Below are 21310 nucleotides of genomic sequence, written 5' to 3'. Positions count from 1 at the left end.
AAACAAACCTATAATTCGGCATTAAAACTGCGACATTTGACAGAGAATCATAGAAATGTCTTTTTGAAAAATTTACCAAAAAATAAAATTGTGACTGATTTTCCAATAATGGTTTTTGGAATCGAATCAAAATTAAACGAAAGTGACCTACAGAAGTTTTATCTCAACCGCAGGGAAGAAATTCTGCAAGTGTTTTTATATGGACTAAGTGAATACACAACGTTAAAGTTTAGTTTAAAGATATATGGATTATATCATAGACCAACTGAACTGAATACAAAGCCGGAAACCAAGAATTTCGCAACACCTTACATGGCTATATATGAACTGGAATCTTTGAAAAAAAAAATGAACAATGCAATTGAGTATTTAACAAATTTAAGCCGTCTATTTTATGATCAAACCTCAGGTTGGTCAATTATAAGTTTTGAAAAGCTTGAGATCACATTAATTAAACTGGAACATATTCCGAAACTGGAACGCGATTTGGTTCCTACCCCTGTGAACATCAGATATAGAAATGCATTGGTTAATGTCAAAAGTAAGGACATCTTTTGTTTCAAGTGGAGCATTCTAGCATCAGTTGCTATCAATTTAAAAAAACTACATAACGTAGTAGGCGTGAAACGCTCGGATATAGAACACCTTCGAAGCGCCTTGAACAATCCAATGCAATACTATGGTGTGCATATTTCAAGGAAAATAATTAAGTACAAAGGAATTTCCGTGGATTTCTCTGGCATAGAATTTCCGATAACCAGAAAAGGAATCAAGCAATTCGAACGCAATAACTTAGACTTCAGTATTAACGTTTATGAACTAGACGATAATGAAGTGAATATTATTGGACCAACCATTAGAACAGATCAAGTTAAAATAAATCACATAGACCTACTGGCATTGTATGATAAAAAAAATCAAAGTATGCGTTACACTTGCATTGCAAGCATGGAAAAATTATGCTTTTCGCAAATTAATAGATCCAATCCCAGGGTTAATTTTTGCCAACATTGTTTGGAGTTCTATTCCAAAAATGATGGAATCCATAAAATCTGTAGTAAATTCGTCGTCAATCCACCGCTGATGGGTGGTATGGTCTTCGAGTCAACTTTTAATAAAATATCACCGCCTGCGATAATTTATGCAAACATAGATATTATTACGCATATTTCTGATGAGCCCCAATCATGGGCAGTATCCTACTATGTTGCTCATCAACATTATCCTTCTAGAAATAAACTGTGGACGTATCAAGGTAAAATCATAATATCCAACCGAAAGAGAATTTTATTAATATATATGGTTTTTAACAGGTTCAGATGCCATGAAAAAATTCAGCATAGCCCTCAGAGACGAAGTATATTCTCTTTACGACAAATATTGTATGGAATCGAATGAATGTATTGAAATAGATCCTTTGGAGGAGGACAACGTTGATTACACGATATGTTGTGCCTGCGAAAAAGTCATAGAACCAGAAGATTTTCAAAAATGTTATAGTCAATTTACAGGAGAATTGATTGGTCCAATTCATACGTATTGTAAGCCCTATTATTATTTAAAAAACCCAATCGAGTTCCCAGTTATCTTCAAAGAGTTGTCGAGAAATCTTGTTAATTTATTATTTAATGAATTGGAATATGATTTTGAACCAATACCTGACAGTAATGGCCTCTATTCAGTGCTTAAGAATTTTCGAGCACATTTTGAAGGCGATCCTTTTTATGTTAAATTTATGGATGCCAGTAACTTTTTACAATTCAGTTTGGATAAAGTAGCAAGTTATTTGGACATGAATGATTTAAAAAATCTGTATAAACATTTTCCGATAGGAGGCAATTGGGAGCAGATAGATAAAAAAATAATATTTCCTAAAACATATTTATCCAGCTTTTCGAAAACTTCCGATTTAGAGTTACCTGAAGAACATATTTTTCTGGAAGAGGGTTACAGTATCCAAGACTATAAATTTGCACAACAAGTGTGGTCGAATTTTAACTGCACGTCTATTGAAAGCTATATTAACTTGCATTTAAAACAAGATGTTCTTATTTTGGCTGATGTATTTGAATACTTTCGATCGTTGTGCGTAAAAAATTATAGCCTAGACCCCACTCACTATAATACCCTGGCTCAACTATCTTGGGATGCTATGCTAAAAGTTACAAAGGTAAACCTAGACTTCATCAGAGACCCTAATATGTATGATTTTATTAAAAGAGGATTTAGAGGTCCATTAATTCACAGCTTACCGGGAATTGCAAAAGCCAATAATAGATATATGCGTAATTTTGATCCCAGTCTTCCTTCCAATTACTTAGCTTGCATTGAAGCTAAAAATTTAACTGACTGGGCGATGAGTCAGGATCTACCTTTTTCAAATTTTAAATTTTTAAATGAAGACGAGATTGAAAAGATGGATTTTCGAAATGTGCTTCCTGATGGGGTTATAGGTTATATGCTTGAAGTTGATCTTAAATATCCTACTGATCTTCACAACAGTCACAGGTCACTGCCGTTTTGTCCTGAAGGCCGAGACAAAATTTTAGTATCTACTGCTAGTTTAACTGATAAAAAAAACTATGTCGTTCATCTAAAAAATCTGCATCTATTGTTACAACATGGACTAGTCATTGAGAAAATACATCAAGTTCTTTCTTTTGAGCAGAGCCGCTGGCTTAAGCCATTTGTTAATTTAAATAGGTACCTCATAAAAATATCCAAAAACGAGTTTGAAAAACATTTTTTTAATTCAATAAGTGGCAAAATCGATGAGTGTTTGCAAAGGGGGAAAATATGTAAAGTTAACTTAATACGACATTATCAATCAAAATTGAATTCTCCTGGATTCAGGCAGCGAATAGCCAGAAACAATTTTCACAAAGTAGAACTTTTTGGCAATGGTTTGGCTGCAATCGAGTGGAAACAACTAAGTCATTTTTATGAAATCTCTGCATCATTAGCTCCAATATATATTGGAGCTGTTGTTTCGGAGCTATCAAAATTGTTCATGTATTATCAATATTATAATTTAATTAAACCGAAATGCCCCTCTGTAAGTTTGCTTTATATGGACACTAACTTACTGGTTATGTACTTAAAAGAAGACTTTTATGAATTTATAAGACAACATCCTTCTCTTGTCCATACATCCCATTACAAACTATACAAAGAATTAAAGATAGAGAATGCCAATGATAATGAACTTGGTTTAATAAGGGATAAATTAGGTAACCGGATAATGCAATCATTTCAGACTGAACGAGCCAGATCTTATTCTATAGCATTCGATGAGGATTAAAAATGTCAACAAATTTTTATTTAAAGATAAGAAAGGTTAGCTCTAAGAAAATTCAAAGTTATGTAAATATAGCTAATAAATAAATATTCCAAATCTGTATATTACTCCAATAAATAATACATTATACTTTATTTTTATAGTTGCTCTTTATTTATTCCCAAGCTTTCCACGTGTGTATAGTTTTTATTACAAAAATGCGTATAAATATTTATTTTCTGTTCTGGTTATACAATGTGTATAGGTGTGCATAGGCTCTAAGGATATCGCTATAATTTGTTTTTTTTTAATGATAAACTAATGCTTGCAAAATATGCACGCTTTTAACAATTTGAATGCAATAAAATGTATAATGGGTCGAATAGCTAATTAATTGTCAATTAAATTCATTAAAATTATGTAAATATATAAAATACATAGTAATATACAAAATAATTGGTTTATATAGGTAATCCTAATCGCTTTATACAAATGTCCTTTGCATTCGATTGATTAATTTCTAGCTCGATAATATATTTGAAAGGCAGAGCCAAACGATCACTCAAAGGCACAATTAACAGACAATATTCGAATTAAATTAATTATTTTATAAGCGATGCCTAAGTTTGTTTTTTTTTCGTTTTTCTTGCTCTAACATAACATGTTTATGGATCATTATATTTACAATTGCGTTTCTCGTTCGTGAATGTGTGTGTTTTTTTGCTAAGTTTACGGATGAGTGGGTATATGGTGTATGAAACTTAATGCTGGGCTGATTAGAAGTGATCCACCTTGACGGAGACCGTGTGGGCGGCCGCATTGCTGGGCAGATCGATGTTGTCCCACTCGGTGTGAAGGTTCTTCTCGCTGTCGGTCGCCTTGAGGGCCAGGCCCAGGGATGCAGTACGTCCGGCACAGTGGGGTATGTTGAGGGTAACCGGTACTAGAAACTCAAGGCCTTGGGGCCCGCACATCACCAGCGGCGAAAGCATTGTCTCACCTGGTATTAAAAATATTAATGTTATTAGTTAACGAACTAATGCATTTAAAACAATATTTAATAGTGTCATAAATAGTGGCAAACAATTATCAAAAGTGTAAGTATAGAGGGACAAGACTGGGTTTTACGAGAAAGTTTTTGAAAAGTTACACAAAGATATTAGAAAAGAAAAAAAGATCTACAAATAATAGTCGAGGGTTCAAATTACTAAGAACTATTTAAATAAGAATTTTTAAAAGAGTTTGGACACAAATATTTAAAACCTTGTGACCAATAATATTTAATTGATAAAAATGTGAATGAAGTTACATGCCAAAAGCAAAAGACTACGGGTTAGTAAAACATATTAAATATTTATAAAGAAACAACATAAAGTTACCATCCACCATAAAATAGAGCCTATAAACATTAACGCTTAAGAAATTAAAACAATGCCTTAATCAAAACCAAGAACAATAAATAATCGTGTTTGTGTATTTTTCATTTTGCAAAATAGTTTTTTGTGGTAGTGGCTTTGTGTGTTGTGGTGGATGGATACAAGACGGAGTAGGGTAATTATTTTCTTTTTAGTTAGACCAACCATTTTCCATATCCAGGGGCGGGCCACCGACGGCCTGACCCATCCGGGGATCGCTCACGGTGAAGTAGATCTCCTGCCGCACTCCGGGTGGAATGGCTCCCGGTGGGATTTGCAACGAAACGTGCCACAATTTATCCGCCAGAGTTCCACCATTGGAATCGAAAAATCCCCGCGACGTGCTGGGTTCCCGGGGAGTGGCGGGAAAGGGTCCGGCATTGGTGGCTTGGGGTGGGGCATTGTTCACGGGTCCAGCGATGGGCAGGGACATGTTGCTACTAAATGGCGTACTGGTGGCATTGGGTGGGCCCACTGGGAGGCTGGCCTGCGAGGTGTACTGCGTCTCAATGGAGGTGCAACTGTCCCCGATGGGGGAGCTTGGTGGCGGGGCCGTGCGTTTCAGTATATTGGAAATGTGAAAGGGTGCCCTGCCGGACCGGGGAGTGGGTGGCTGTTGCACTGCCATAGGAGCGGGAGGCGGGGCTAGTGGTGCAACCTGATCGGCTGCCTCAAAGACGTCATCGGACTCATTTTGAGTTCCACTGGCCTGCAACATGGCCTCATTGTGATGGTTGTTTTCAATGGCCGTGACCTGTTCCGTGGCGTCCATGGAGCTCTCATCGGGATTTTCTTCCCCCTGCTGCTGAGCCTCCACCTCATCCACTTCATCCTTGACCAGAGGAGCTCTGGCTGGATTTTCAATCACAGTATCTGATGATTTTTGCAGATCGGAACGACTTAAAGTGGAATCCACTTCTACGGGATCTTCGGGTTGGGCATTAATTTCCACCTGTATCTGCTCAGATTTGCCCTCTTTCTTCTCATCAGTTTCATTTTCACGCGACTGTAGGATACTCTCTTCCCGGGTCTCGTAAATGGGCGCCGGTCGGCCCATGTCCCTTTTGGATACGTAAATGGGTTCCGCCATGCTGTCCAAAGCCTCGCGTCTGGTTTGATATATTTGATCCCTGAGCTGGGATCGAGTCTTAAGAGCACTCTCCTTGGCCTCTCGCCGACTTTGATAGATTGCCTCCGGATTGGAGGCTTCCGATTGGCTGCTGCTACTTTGAGGACTGAACTCCCGCTCCATGTCCCGCTTTCCCTGGCTAATCCGCTCCTGCATTTCCCGTTTGGACTGGTACAAGTGATTGCGTTGCATTTCACGTTGCATTTCCCGTCGAGATTGATAGAGTGGCTCCTCCTCGTTAGCAGCTCCTGGATAGAATCGCCGTCGAGTCATCACCTCGGAATTGGGGGCCCGGCGTTGTTCATGGGGAACCATGTAAGCCCCATTGCGAGTTTGGTAGATCTCTTGGGGATCCTGCTCGTAGCCAGGACTAGCCACAGGGCGCCTGTTGGCCCACTGATTGCCACCCCCACGGTCGGCTGTGGTAGTGCTATGGCGCCTAACAATCCTACGACCATTCTTGCCCCCTGATGCTGCAGCCGCCGCAGCTGCCTCGGCTTGTCGCCTTTCGAGATCAATACAAGCCCGATTTGCATACAAGTCGTATTGGTCGTACTGGTCATAGCCATTGTCATGGGGATGCTGCATCCTGGGCACTGTCCCATTGCCACCTATGTTTCCGTAAATATCCTCGCTCTCCAGATTCTGGTAGGTACTGTTCATCATATCCTGCGGATGCTGCGGATAGTGGCCGCCGTTTCTCTGTTGATAGTAAACATCCTGCGGATGTGGCGGCATCATGCCATGTGAACGCTCATCGTAGCCCGCCGGATAGGTGGGATACTCATCTGGATAGTAGGGTCTTTGGACTCCCCTTTCCAGCATTGATTGCTGGCGGCGCAAGCCCTTGGGCTTCCTTTCCGGCTCCACCATGCTGTTCATCCTTCTCAAGGGCCGAGTGCTCTTGATCAGAGCATTCTTGAGGGCTACAAGCGGGCTTTTGAGCACGGATTTCTTTTTCTTATGCGGTGGCAGTGGGGGTGGCGCCATCTCCATGCCATGATCATCGTAATACTGCTGCTGAGGATGGTGTTGTTGGGGATGAGGGGGATATTGCTGCCGAGGCTGACTGTGTGCCCTGGCAGTGCCGTAGTGTCCATAATAAATGGGGTCCTGTTGCGTAGGTGGACGCTCGTGGGGGTAACGCGGTGCAGAGCGGGATCGCTGCATGGGATGTCCATGGGAAGGTGGCGGCATGCGATAGTATTCATCGTACCGCTCATCGTACGGCTCCATTTCGCTAAAGATTTTGTTTACGGGTTTTGGAATTTTTGTGTGTGATTAACAAATGGAATTTAATTGAATCTATTTCGATCTGAGGGGTCAGCTAAACATGATTCTTTGCAAAAAACAAAATCAGATACTAATGAAACTAAGGCCCTATTTAACATTTGTCATTAGTTTTTTTATAAAGCATCTTTATTACCTAAATGTAATTTATTTCATTATTTGAAAACCCTATCAAATACGCATTATTATTCCTGCAAAAATTTTCCATAAATACACACGAGCGCATATATGTTTAAATAAAATATATTCATACATTTAAAATACTTTGCAAAATTAACCAAAACTGTAGAAAATAATTAGGTACCAATAACCAGTTTTAGATCAAACATTAAACTTTAGTATTTAATTGTTAGTTAATATTTTGTTGGATTTCACCCAAAACCGCAAGTTAGATTCAAGTTTAACTTTCAAATACCCGAAAAATGGATTGAGAGTGGAGTTATAAAAACAATCAGCTAAAAGCGTGATTATAAATTGTAAATAGAGAAGTACAGATTTAAGTTGAAGTTTAAGTTTAAGAACAGAGAAATATATGGATACGAATCTGTACTATAGAAGTTAACCCGAAAAATGTTTTATTTTCGTTTTCTTAAGTATTTCAAATTATTTTTTATGTGCGAGAAGCGCTTGACTGTTTTAATTTTGTTACATTTTTTACATTTTAATTTATAATCTGGTTAATAATTTTGGTTATTGCAAAATACAATAATTGTTTTAATTTATGGAATATATGCGATTCGGTTTCGTTGTTGTGCGTTATTTTTGAGAAATTTTTGCATCGAATAATTTGTAATGACCAGCAACCGTATGAAGTAATGAATATATTGACATAATGATTGATTGTTGTCTGATTGATTGGCTGACCGATTGATTGAATGTTTGATCGATATTTGTGAATTACAAAAATGGCATTTAACAAGAATATAAAACATTTTTCGTTAACACAAATGTTGAAAATTGAAGGAGGGCGCAAAAAAGATTTCTGTATGTTTCTTCTGTGTGTTTTTTATTTTGAAATATATATTTTTTTGAGAGGGGAGGTAATGGATCTTTTAGATGGGAGGATCATTCAGGGACTACGAAATTTGGCTTTCCACTTACCTCATATTGTGATGGTGCCCGGCGGCGCCTCCGATTTGCGGTTTACGATATAGTTCGAATGCGGATCCACGCTGCTCTCGACTTCCAGCCAAGTCCAGGGCATGGCGTTCTGGGGTATGCGGTGGCAGGTTTCCTATAGTTTAAAATATTATTTAATATATTCAGAATATTAAAAATGGGTTATTATATTTACCGATTGGCGGTGGCATGCCACGATGTGGCGCTATGTAGGGTCCTGTGCCACTGCCTCCGTTGTAGTGGTGACTGTTGCCATTATAGCCATTGGCCGGAGGGTATGGCTGTGGAGGTGGCGCCTGTCCGTAGTTTCCATTGCTGCCACCATAGGTGGGCTGCTGCTGTTGCTGCTGCGGCGCCTGTTGCATGTGTCCGTTGCTGGGCGAGCCAGGAGTAGGCTGTTGGCCGTAATGGTGATGTGATAGCGTTGGCGGATAGTAGAAACCGTTGGGTGAACGCGGCGAACCAGAGTCCTAAAAAAAACAGGGGTATTAGCGATAAGAACTGGACACTTTGAGCTGCGTTGCAACTTACCCCATTCTCCCAGGGTGTGGTGCCACCACTGCCACTGCTACCACCACTTTGCACTGGTGGCCTGTAGTTTTTCGGTTTGGGCGGTGGCACCGGCTTAAAAGGTCCACTGCCATTGCTACTAGGCGTTCCACTGCCATTCATCTGGCCCTGGCCATTGCTGACATTCGGTGGTGGCACCACTCCGTGTGGCGTCGTCTTCGGCAATTTCGTGTAATCCGCTTGTGATACGGAGTTATTGCGACTGTTGGATCATGTGGTACGGGTTTGTGGAGGATGCAGTAGCATAAAAATTAGGTGGCAGGTGATAGTGGATGTGTGTGGATTGGAGGGACAAATACGTTTGATGATGACGAGCACAAAACATAAGCCAGAAAGAGAAAAAGTTGGTTTGTGATTATAAAAATACGTGTTGCAAAAATACTCTAAATATTTATTAATATCAGGGGTAAGAGAAATAGGGCATTTGAGGGGAATTTTTTAATATTTTTTATAAGGGAAGTTCTTAAGTTTATAATAGAAAAGAGTGATATTTTTCCTTGTTGAAATTATTAGGTTTTATTTCAAAATTAATGACATTTTTCCTCGAGGATAAATGGGAAAAGACTCTACCAAAGTTTGTAGCTTATAGGAAAATGGAAAAAGTGCATTTTCGTTTATTTATTTGTGTGTTTAAAATATTTCCTTTGTATATTCGTTCATTTTTGTTTTGTTTTTAATTTCTTAAACAAGAGTATCGTAGGCAGAGCCACTGGACACCAGCGCCGGAAGTGGCATCAATGCATGCAGACGTGGGGCAGCAATCGGTCGACGATCATAGCCGCCGGAATTGAGTCGCAAATGAACCTGAGGATGATTGAGTTGCAAGGCTGAAGTCAGGGTCAGGGGCAGATTACGAGGCAGGGGCAGAGGTAGGGGCAAGGACGAAGGTACTGGGGAGAGCGGCAACGAGGACGAAGGTGACATTGAGTGCATTATCTGCAAGTGCTGCAAATGGGGCGCATGGAGATGATAGCGTCTAGTTTGTATTTTATTCGAAATGCAGAAATATAGATACAAAACAATATTTACGACACATGCGAATTAAGTGAGTTGATATCGAACGACGGCGCAGAAAAAATAGAGAAAGTAAATATAAATTCTTTAAATATTTATCAAAGACAGGTGATATGTACATTTATATTGCATGGTACCTTACAATTAGATATTATTTCGTTTAAAGTCATACCTGTATTTGCCGTAATCGGTTTTGGTCTCCACCAAAGGCTTTCGAGGACTGCTCTCCAGACCCAAATTCGAAGGACGCTGGGGAGTGCCATTGCGGGGATCTATAAAGAATAGGATATAATATAATATCAACTTGTAGTTTGTAGTTTATAATAAGAACTTACCAATATTACGGGACGCATTCATATCATTATAATGAGGTCTGCCAGGACTGTTCTGGCGGTTTAGATCGTTGGCTCCACCAAAGTTCCGATGATCGTGAGGGCTACGGCCGTATTCGTGTGATTGGCCCACAGGAGGTAAAGGTCGACCACTAAAATAATAAGAATTATAATAAAGAGTCTTCTTAAAAAATGGTCTAATAAACTTACCCTGCATTTGGCACTGATTTGAGATCGTCGGGTGCATTGGGACCCAGTCGTCCCAGGTTCTGCATGGCCATTTGGGAATTATTATATGAATCGTAGCTGGAGACGCTGTCGTAGGTGGAGGTACCACCGCCTCCTCCATTGGCCTTCAGTTGGGCGTTCAAACGTGCCTGGCGCTCCAGAGAGGCGTGGGTCTGCTGCTGCTGTTGCTGCCTTTCCATGGTTTCAGCTCCTCCTGAGCCAACCAGTGCATTCCGGGTGATGTACTCGGCTTGGCCATCATCCTGCACTACGGTTTTCCCAAATAGACGCTCCTGGGCACTTCGACTCAGGGTTCCGTTCCGGGATGACGAGCCTGAGGTGTTCAGTGGCATATCTCCAGGTTTCGATTGCCGATCGATGCGCGGCGGCAGGTCTGGGGCATTAATCCCGTACAGAGATTGCGGTCTGATGGCCGCCGGGTCACCTCCAGGCTGCTGCTGCTGCGGCACCTTTGTGCCGTAGATGCTATATTGGCTGGACTCCATGGTCTGGCGGCGATTCGGGTTCCCGGGGACACCATGGTCGTAGGGTACCTGAACAAGGTGCATTGCAAGGTGGATGGAGAGGAAATGGTGACACGGATTAGCACACTGATACGAGTTGTATTTCGGAAAGAGGGTTTACTCTTGACTCCACATTAGTCCCTGGCGATTTTTGGTTAATTTTCATAAATTATTTAACTTTTCTTAGAGAGTTTCTTGAACTCGTTTTTTAACTCTTAAAAATCACCAAAGCTTAATGTCGAGTTTAAATAAATTTGTTATTTTTATGAAGTTAAAACCATTTGATTTTGGGCGCTTGATAACCGTCTTGAGAACTATCTTGTTTCTGGTTTTATTTTGTATATGATAATTCTTTTAGTGTGTAAGCGCATGCTTAGTTGATATGTATATTTTAGTTGTTTTAAGATATTGGTTTTTATTTTTGTTGGCTTTTCGACCTCTTACCGTATATGGAGGTGGCAATCCTTCACCAATTATGTCTCTATCCCTATCCAAGTTATCCTGATTAGTGGCAATCGATGGATCTGAGCTCGCTTTAACCAACTGCGGCAAATTGCCAAGCGACAATGATGCGGATGGGCCGGGACTCAGTTCCAAATCGGATTCGGGACTTGATGCATACGAGAGTCGGGAGGTGGTCATGGGGAATAGGAAATCATCGGAAAGGGATTCTACGGGCTGGGGTTTCGATGGCGATTGCATGATTCAGTTTCGGTTAGGCGCAAATTTTTAAATTTTTTTTGGCAAAAAGTTAATTTAATTTTAGCGGTAAAAGGTTTTGTGATTTTTTAAAATTTAGCGCGCGAAGAGCAACCAACATTTTGTTTTTTTTTCAATCAAATAAATGAAAACGCAAAAACAGCAACAAGAAACGTAGATGAAACATAACAAATCCATGATTGATTGGTTGATTCGATTGATTGAACGATTCGATTCGATTGCGTAGCATTTTTGATACGTAATGTTTGGACGAACACAAGATATTTGATATTTATGTTTTTAGTTTTGGACGAGGACATTGTTGATTATTTTGGTGTATATTTGGGGGATATATATTTATTATATATGCATCGAGTTTTACGGGGTGATTAAGCGGGAAATGGCCATGATGATGGTGTATTTGTTTTGGTTTTGGTTTGGTGTTTTTTTTTTTGGTTTTGGTATGTAAATAAAAGAAACAAATGAAACGAAAAAACATTTAGTTAGCAACTTTATAAAAATATTGGCAAAAACTTGTATGGATATTTTTGCGTAGAGCCTTAAGCCTAAATATATGTATGTATGAGAGATTTTTTAAGGATATGATTGAGATGATAATTGGATGGGGGCATTGGGAAATTGTCATTCTATTTTCTTAAATTAATCTCTTTTAGATTTTTTTATGGAATGACAAATTCTTACCCTTAAGGTTATGATTCATAGATTTTCTACATGCTTTTAGCCGTACAATTACACATATATTTCTATAACATTTATATATGTACATACAACGAATAGCGGGTTACACACAAATTTATTGTTCTTTCTCAGGTTAGATGGGGGAGTTTGGTCTTATGAATAATTTAGTATTAACAACTACATGCAGTAATTACAAACGAGGGCTTCAAAATGCTGGGGGATTCAGTTGAAAAGAGTTGTGCCGCAACAGGAATGATATCCGTTCTTTGGACTTGGTTTTTTTTTCAACTAAATTAACACCGATTCTCATGCAATGCATTCGTTACTTTGGCCAACATTGTTGTTGGAATCAGCATTATTAATGTTGCTATTGTTGTTGCTGCTGCTGCTATTGTTGTTGTTGTTGCTACTACAATTATTATTATTATTATTAATGTGGTTGTTGGATATGCTACTTGAATTATTTAAGCTGGCTATTTGATTTGTGAGATTATTAAAGGCCAGGGTGAAGTTGCCCTCATCTGCCAGAGTGCCATCGCTGCTCTCATGACCGTTGCCCAGGAGGTTGCTGAGGGAACCGGAGGAGGAGGAGTAGCTGCTCCTTCCCGGTATCCCATTGCCGATCAGTCGCTGCTGTGGTTTGGCCATCGGCGCAGGTGCCGGCGTCCTCTTAGATACATTTGTATCTACAAGTCGCTGCTGTTGCTGCTGCTGCTGTTCCAGCTGCAGATTGCTGTTCTTGTTCTTATTTTGATCCAAAAGATTCAAACTCGAATCGAAGATGTTCTTTTGCAGCATCAACTCGTGGTAATAGTAGGGCGTTGTTCGACGCTCCACTGGGGCGTTTTGACGCAAGCCATAGCGGCTGACAGGACCGGCAGGACAAGAGCCAGGCTGGAATCCCCGCGTTTGGTTCACGGCATTGGTGCTACTGCCTCCGTTCAGATTCAAGCTGGAGTGCTTGGGGGTGCTGGCAAAGCTATTGCTCAGCAAATTGGGCTGCGAACTGTGGTACTGGCTGGAATTGGCTCCATCTAAAGCCAGGACATGGTCGTCCAAGGGCTGGCTCATGGGCACATCAGCCGTGGTGGCTGGAGCCAAGCCACTAGGCATGGAAGTGGCCGGTTTTATGATCGGAACCATCGTATAGGATCTTCGATTTCTTGGCTTTTCCGCCAGACTCTGGCTGTGGGCATAGACCACAGGTGGGGGACGAGGCGGCGGGGTTGTGGTATCCTGGCTCTGGATCAGCGTAAAGGATTTGCTGTGGCTCTGGCCGAGATTCAGATTCTGAGAGTAGCGTGGCACTGAGGTCGATGCAACGGGGCGGCAGCAGGCGAACTGGCACGGTTGGGCGATGTAGGGAGGGAATAGCATTTCGGTGGGGGAATCGGGGAACTGTTATTTTTTTAATTAATCAATTTTTTATTTTTTGAGTTTCGACAACAATCATGGGCATGGTTTTATGTGTGTGAAGTGTGTTGTGTGTGTTTAAAAAACAAATAAGAAAAAGTTTGGAAAGTAAAAATTAGAATATTGACCATAACCAGTTGTAGAAAATTAAATAGTTATAGAATATTAAAATTAGTTTAAGGACTACAACATAATAATCATTGTTATTTAAGAGGAGGAGATACTGCTTTCAAAAAGGGGGTTTCATCTAAGTAAAGAGTTATGTTTAAAGTTTAAAAGTAAAAAAGGTTTAGAGCTTTGTAGTAAAATCTAGTGGTTCGGATATTTATAAAAATTTAGGTTTTTTGGGTATTTGATGTTTTAAAAGAATATTTGATAATTTCATTCATATTTTTTTAATTATATATTTTGTCAAAATATATGCACTAGTTTCCATCACTACAAATTTGAAAATTTCCATCACCTATTCAGATAGTTAGGACACCATTAAGACAACATCCAGAAGATGCTTTAGGACATACTTAGAGACTAACTACAACAGTGGACAACACGCAGACAACAACTAGGATGGAAATGGCATCCCTGGGTCTGATTAGAAAGTCAAGACTCACCTTAGACTCGGACATCCAGACGGCGCCGCTCTGCTGCAGATCGATCGAATCGCGCAGCTTCCTATACCAGGACTCCTCGTCACTCAGGGCAATCTGAGTGCTGAAGATATGCGACCAGACGCGCTCCAGCTTCTGGCATTGCTCGAGCAGCTTCTTGGAGCTCTTGTGGGCCGCCTTGGGCAGGCCATGACGCAGTTGCTTGATCACGTGCTTGCTGTCCGTCTTCAGGAATATGACCACCGGATAGAACTGGGCATAGTTGAGACGATCCACCGCATTCGGGGTTATGTCCAGCAGGGCGTGCTTGCCCCGATCCATCACATCGCGTATATTCGAGAGCCGCACAATGCGGCATTTTCCACTACTGCCGGCGGATTTGTCGTCGTCCTGCAATGGGGTCGAGAACTTGTCGGGGAAGTCCTTGGCCAGGCGTTCACGGGCCAAGTCGGAGACGGGTCCGAAGAGGACAACGGGGCGCACGAATCCAGGATGTCGCAGCACCACGCGCTCGTAGGCCGGGAACTTGGAAATGCTGTCGGAGAATACCACATCGTCCCAGTTTTCGCGGGACAGACTCTTCGAACGGCGATGCGTGGAGCTATAAGGATTAAAATAAAAGTCAAATTAAGTAACTAATTTAGAAATTCTTTATTTGGTTAACTCACCGTCTTCGCCGGAAGAAGTTTCCACGCGATTCATTGGCGTTCATCTCCTTTTTGGTGGCATTGAACTGAGCGGTGGCCAGTTCCTCGGCTCGCGATTTGTTCGGAATCACACCACGCTGCATCTCCTGGTGTCCTCGTCCTATTTTCAGAACCTGCCAGGAGCCGACGACTCCGTTGTGCAGGGTATCGATCACCCGGAAGACATCGCCCGCCTTGAAGGCCATTTCGCCCTTGGATGGATTATCGCAGTGGAAATGGGTCTTGATGTGGAAAGAGTCGCCACGCTGGTTGGTCACGACCTCATCGTACTCTTCCTTGCAGTACTGAACAATCAGATCGATGCGATCCTGGAGACTCAACAGAAAGAGCACGGCCTCCTCTCGGGTCACACCGTTCATGTCCATGTCGTTGACTTTCAGGATCTTGTCTCCCGGCATTAGACCCTGGAGCGAGGCTGGAGATCCTGGCTGCACGGCTGTCACAAAGATTCCGGCTTCGTTGCCACCAGTTAGACGAATGCCAACGCTTCCTTCCTTTTGGAAGGATATGAACCGTGGCTCGGCACTCTGGCGCTCCTCGTAGAGCTGTCTTCGGGAACTGTAGAAGTCTTCCTGGGCGGCTCCGCCACTGGATCCCCTCGGTGGCGGCGGACGTGGTGGCTCATCGGAGGCAACACCGTTTCGGCCACGACCAGTTGGGGTCACTGGTCTGTCCAGTTGCTGCAGGGAGACACCATCCATCAAGGGACCTCTCGATCTGCCCCTGGGTGTCAGATTGCTCTTCTCCTCGTTCAGGACATTGCCATTCATGTTGGGGCCGTTCGAGGTTCGGGTTGGTGGCTGAACATAGAGGTTCTGGGAGGAGTAGCTGGCCCCTCCTGGCAGATACGGGTCCTCCAGGTTGTTGTTGCCGTTGCTGCAGCCGGACACCTGTGCCTGATGGCTGGCATAAATATTTCCCGATGCTGACTGATGGCTGGTCGAGTTGTTAAGATTCAGTTGGCTCACAGCCGCCTGGTTGGTGATGTCTCGGAGAACCACCAGGTTCAGACGCTCCTTGCAGCCATCAATGATCTTCTTGGCCTCCTTTAGGCTCATGGTGTCGCCGCAGTTTGTGTTGTGGATGCGTGTAATGATGTCCCCTTCCTGGAGGCTATAGCCATTGGCGTTCAGCTGCTCCCTGGCCTTCGAGGAGATCTCCTTGACAAACAGCCTGCAGCCCAGAACCACGCCGTAGTCATCCTTCTTGCCGCCTTTCGTGAGCGTCACCTTGATGGGCTGACCTCCGGTGGCATTTTGCACCAGCGACGAGTTCAGTGAGTTCGGCTGGCTGAGACTGGTCATGGGAGTTGGCGCCACGCCACCACCATTGGCCATCAGACCCACCGAGCTGAGGCTGTGCGAGTGCTGGTGCTGCACCGCCGCACCACCCGGCGTGACGGGATTCAGTGGCACGCGCCTCTTCACCACAAGCTGCACAGTGTTGCCACTGTCCCGCAACACTTGCACCGCCGTCGCGTACTCCACGTTCTCCAGGGAAACGCCATTCACCGATATAATCCGATCGTTGACTCTGCAAGTAGGGAAACGAAATAAAGAAAAGGTTTAGTATCTGGTATATGGATCACTTGGTCTCTGATGGTAATTGTCGGTTGGATCGTAAAATGTCTACTAATGACCGAATCGTGACCAAACTGGAAAAGTATATGCTTCTGTTTAGTGTGATGCAGGTCATTAGCGACGACCTTGCTCAGTTCTACAAAGTGTTTTAACTTGCAGCCATAATTAAAAGATATGAGAGCCCTTGGAAAGGTGCAGGGTTAATATTTGTATAATAATAGATAGCTTATTTCTGTCATTACAAAAGAAGAGTATCAAAACCCCTCTTTCAGTTGTAACAACAAAATGTTTCGGATCATTGGAGTGTAATACTATCTGAGCAGGTATAAATAAACCCAGCTCCGAGGTCCGAGGTCCAACAACTTGAAATGAAATCAGGTTAGACTTGGATTGAAGACATACGCTAATAAACAGGCAATTGTCTCGGCACTTCAGCATGACTAGCCTGGAAGTAATAGAGCTGAGAATCATGAAGAATCGAGGTGTCTGCAAAGCGGCTTCCGTAAATTTCTACGGAATACGCTTTGTTTGTGCAGACCTGAACAATTATGGACCGTTCTTGGAACGGAACAGAGATCCGAAGGAATGAAAAGTAAAAATGTTGGCAGTAAATAGCACATGACGAATTAACGACACAAGAATGTTATGTTTGAGGGCAACAAATACAAGAAATAAGTATATTGTATGTACACGAATGTAGGTATCGTCGCGGCAGACAAAGTGGTTAATGATAGAAATTATATTGCATGTCTGAGCCGAAACACATCTATAATTAAGCTGTCTACGAGTGCAGAAAGAAGGCAGTACCGAAAGCAAACTAAGTCGCATTTTACTTTCGACTCGCCGCTTGGAACCTTTTCAGTTTTTGGTTTAAACAAGAAGGCTTAACAATTAAGCCTGGCAAAAATGCGGCTTGGAATGCCATTAGCTGGTTGGTGTTGGGTTGGGTAACTTGGTTAACGCTTTAAAAAATGCTTAAAAAGGGTATATTTTTAGAAGGCTTTAAAATCTATGCTGTTTGTCTCAGTGTAAGCTGCATAAAGGTAAAACTTTGGCTATAACGATCCCACATGCTTACAGGCAAACTGAAATGACATGTGCTGGTCTTTAGCCAATTTCCACTTGCCGCCGCGCACTTGGCAAATACTTTTCCAGCCTTAGCAACGGGATTTTCCCTTTGAAATTCTTGGGCCTCAACGACCCAGCACAGGTAAGAGAAAACCTGAAAATTGTTCTTTGCTTGTCTAGGGCCAGTGTAAATAGTTTCTTTGGAAAAAAGATTATGACAAGTTTTTAATCACTTGGCTTGGTTATTTGGTAGATGGGGAAAAGGGCCTGGCCTGGCCCGGCCGGCCGGCCTGTCGTTCGGGTCGGGTCGGTGTTGTCGATTGAAAAACGCTTTGGAATTTTTATCAGCTTCAGAGAGACCGAGCTGGAGTTTAAGCTGGCGACGAGACTGCTTGGTTTAATTATATTTTTTATTTGACTTGAGAACCTCTACGTGAGTCGAAGTATTGAAGCGTGCGCATTTTTGGGGGTTTATTTTCAAAGGAGTGGAGATAGAAAAAAAGTGAAGAAAAAATAAAGTTCTAAGCCCAAGATTAACGATGTCAATTGTCGACAGCCTGATGAGAATTTTAAATGCTCATTTTCATTTTGGGAGGGTCGGGATCTACATATATACTTAGTTCTTGACAAATAGGAAATGCTTAGTCTGCACTTTGTTTGATCAACTGGCAAATGGGGGTATATTGAAGACTGCATCATCAACGGCATGTCGGACATATCCCGAACAACAATTAGTTTCCTGCTTGGGTATAATTTCAGACATCCAACCGTCTGGTCACTCAACTTTTGTTGAGTCATCTTGAGTACATGGAGAGGTTCTTCGATACTTACTGCAATCGATCCTCGGCGGGGCCACCTTTGAGTACATCGCTAACAGCTATCGATGGATCTCCGTTGGCGAAGTGCGGATTATCACGTCCACCGGAAACGGCGATGCCGAAGCCATAACCCGGCACCCGGGTGACTGCAACTGTGTGGTACTCCCAAGTGGTTCGATCGCCCTGGAAGAAAGGAAATTACATTTTAGTTGGCCATTTTAAAAATAAATGCATTTTTTAGAAAAACTAAACTTTTACTTCAAAAGCACAACATGACTTTTATGTCTTTGCCTTTCCCAATTTATTTCAATATAATTTAATTGGAATTTGTTAAGGATGGCTGCCAGGCGGAAATGCACATGTGACTTCCGTTTTTCAATTCATTTTATATGTATTTGTGAGCCAATGTCTGACTGCGACCTGTTGCCCAAGCCCACAAACGACCCATGAACATTCACTCACTCGGACACGATTCAATTTTATGCACTGGGGGTTCCGGGCCAGAATGCGTAAAAAGACCACCCCTTTCATAGTTCAAAAAACGAGAAAAATACAATACAATAGTGGAGTTTTTATGTAAATCTACAGTGTCTATTTATTGTTTTGTGATGAATGCACCTGACACAAAGCTTTGTTTGATTTACGATGGATTTGTAACAAAATCTACAATCCTTTTGATGTCCTATTTTAATCATTAGTTTCCAATTAAATATATGTTCAATAGCATTTTTGTATTCTAGTTTTATTCCCCATTTACCACCTGCAATTACAACTCATTTCGGTTCGATTTATTTTACCCTCACAGCGGGAACTGGATTCGAGGCCCAACCCCCATTTAATCCATCAGATATGGGTAAACTCAATTGAGAGATCCAACTCAATCATTACACAAATCCAATATAAAATGAAGATAAATCAATTAAAGCAAAATCCCATCAAGCTGTTTCCAAATCCTGCCATGCATTCGCCATATGATTCATTCATTCATTCAATCGGCGGAACCACTTCACAAAAAAACCATTTTCAACTGCAATCAATTTCAAATCTGTCGGCGAGCCAGCCAATCCCCTAAAAATAAAAGCGAAAATTTAATGCTGGCCTCAGGTGGGCGCCACAAAAATTATTTTAACCGACAGACGACGCAACACGACGCATCCAATTACTAAAAAAATAAAACTCGAAAAGAGCATTCCCCGTGTGGGCTGTCGTCTGCTGGGCCTAGTATAATATGTATAAATAATAAACAATAGAGAGATAAACAAAATTAACTAACAAAATACAAATTTGTGAGACTCGCGTGGGCCAGGCAGTCAGTCATGGAGCCTGCCAGACTAAAAGTTTATAAATATTTATAAACTTTATTTCGGTTGCATCTGCAGGTGCGTGAATTTGCATCAGACCGACTCAGCATCTGCCTTTGAGATCTTTTTCATATTCATATTTTTAGGTTTATGCTTCGTTTGCAGTTCACAAAAAAGCAAGCAGAGCAAAGCCAAAGTATAAAAAAAGAATTATGGAATATCTTGCCGAGCTGGTACATTTTGATGGGGGCGGTAAAATTATAATTAACTTAATTGCAAGTGAAATTAGTTGGAAATTTAATGGTGTGCAGCCGCGTGCGGAAAAGGCTTTCTTTATTGAATCGGAGCCGCAAAGACGTCATATGAGGAGATACAATTAATCTTGTCAAGTTTTCTATTTTGTAAACAAGGCATAGGCCGATTCCCGGTGAGCTAACCTTCATCATCTAATGCTCAGATTGCTTATCTACAAAGTTCTTGTTCGGTTCTCGGTCGCCGGATCTCTTCCAACCATTCTGTTTAGTCATAATTTAAGTCACAGCACCCTGATTTATGACCCAGTTGGTAACCACTCTAATGACTTTAATTATAAGATAAATAAGTTGTGTGCCACCGATTTTGCTTACCACCAGCATATTGTTGGGAACATAATCCGGAAACTTCATATTGGTGTTTGATGTTGTTTGGTTTCGTTTGCCGCAAATAGAAATGTTTCTCAGATAATGCACTTTGAACGAATCAAAGCAATTATTTGATAATTTAATTGGTTTCGTATGGCATATTTATGGAGAGTATAATCTCATTTGGGTTTCACTTGTTTACACTTTAAGACCCCGAAAAAAATAAACATTAGAATGGGAATCATTAACAAGAGAAGAAATAATGCCTATTTTATTTTTTTACTTTCGCGATAATTATATTTCGGTGCACTGTCAACGCTGATGTCATCTTCAACTGTTGGCTCAATATTTTAATTTATTAACATTTGTATTCGGCCGTGGAAAACCCCACAGCTGAGCTAATAATTTATAAATACGCTAAATATTATTTACTGCAACTTCACTGCGTCTGCGTATTTGGTTTCGATTTCGTTTTCGATCTTTAGTATTTGATTTGAATATGCAAATGCGTTCTGGCAGATAAATATCTGAGCGAGGCGTCATCGAGTGGCTCCGCCAGATACTTTACACTCCCATATAGTTTTCGGTGCTGCCGAGGTGGCGCAAATTAGCATGTTGAAGGTATCTCAACCAATACACGGATAGGAAAAGTATCTCAAAGAGCGAGTATAAAACATTGCATCTCTTTTAGCAAAAAGGCAAAAGGTTTCTTCTGTGTTGGCTGTGTTTTTTTATGCCGAAAGGCAAAAGCCAATGACCAGACCGATTTGCAACTTTGCGTTGCAAATTTGGAGCGGCGTGCAACAATTGCACTGGTATCTGTTGGATGCACCGAAAGTGAAATGTTCACAGCTGCGCTCCGTTGAGCATTTGAGGTTTTAGGTTTTTGATTTTGGTTT

At 41.6% G+C, this 21310-nt stretch overlaps 1 protein-coding gene across 16 annotated transcripts in view; it reads right to left on the bottom strand.

The window, feature by feature from the left end:
• Positions 1 to 3428: 3428 nt before the first annotated feature.
• pyd (zonula occludens-like protein polychaetoid) overlaps positions 3429 to 21310 on the bottom strand; it is a 79405-nt gene continuing 61523 nt past the window's right edge. For 4 of the 16 annotated variants that reach the window (XM_017248912.3, XM_017248914.3, XM_017248915.3 and 1 more), the window contains 12 exons: positions 18504 to 18673; positions 14986 to 16557; positions 14321 to 14918; positions 11343 to 11576; positions 10357 to 10928; positions 10150 to 10298; positions 9987 to 10086; positions 8762 to 9002; positions 8406 to 8700; positions 8213 to 8345; positions 4858 to 7061; positions 3429 to 4277 (listed from right to left, as the gene is read on the bottom strand). In XM_017248912.3, the coding sequence (XP_017104401.2) occupies positions 4054 to 4277; positions 4858 to 7061; positions 8213 to 8345; positions 8406 to 8700; positions 8762 to 9002; positions 9987 to 10086; positions 10150 to 10298; positions 10357 to 10928; positions 11343 to 11576; positions 14321 to 14918; positions 14986 to 16557; positions 18504 to 18673 (6492 nt within the window). In that variant the 3' untranslated portion in view covers positions 3429 to 4053. Of the gene's footprint in view, positions 4278 to 4857; positions 7062 to 8208; positions 8346 to 8405; positions 8701 to 8761; positions 9003 to 9459; positions 9777 to 9986; positions 10087 to 10149; positions 10299 to 10356; positions 10929 to 11342; positions 11577 to 11601; positions 13695 to 14320; positions 14919 to 14985; positions 16558 to 18503; positions 18674 to 20417; positions 20615 to 21310 lie in introns of those variants that run through there. The other 12 variants (XM_017248920.3, XM_017248924.3, XM_017248917.3 and 9 more) reach the window with 11 other exon arrangements.

The sequence above is a fragment of the Drosophila bipectinata genome, chromosome 3R (assembly GCF_030179905.1).
Source record: "Drosophila bipectinata strain 14024-0381.07 chromosome 3R, DbipHiC1v2, whole genome shotgun sequence".
NCBI lineage: Eukaryota > Metazoa > Arthropoda > Insecta > Diptera > Drosophilidae > Drosophila > Drosophila bipectinata.
The sequence above is the reverse complement of the archived record's forward strand: the minus strand, read 5'-3'. Positions and strand labels throughout refer to the sequence as shown.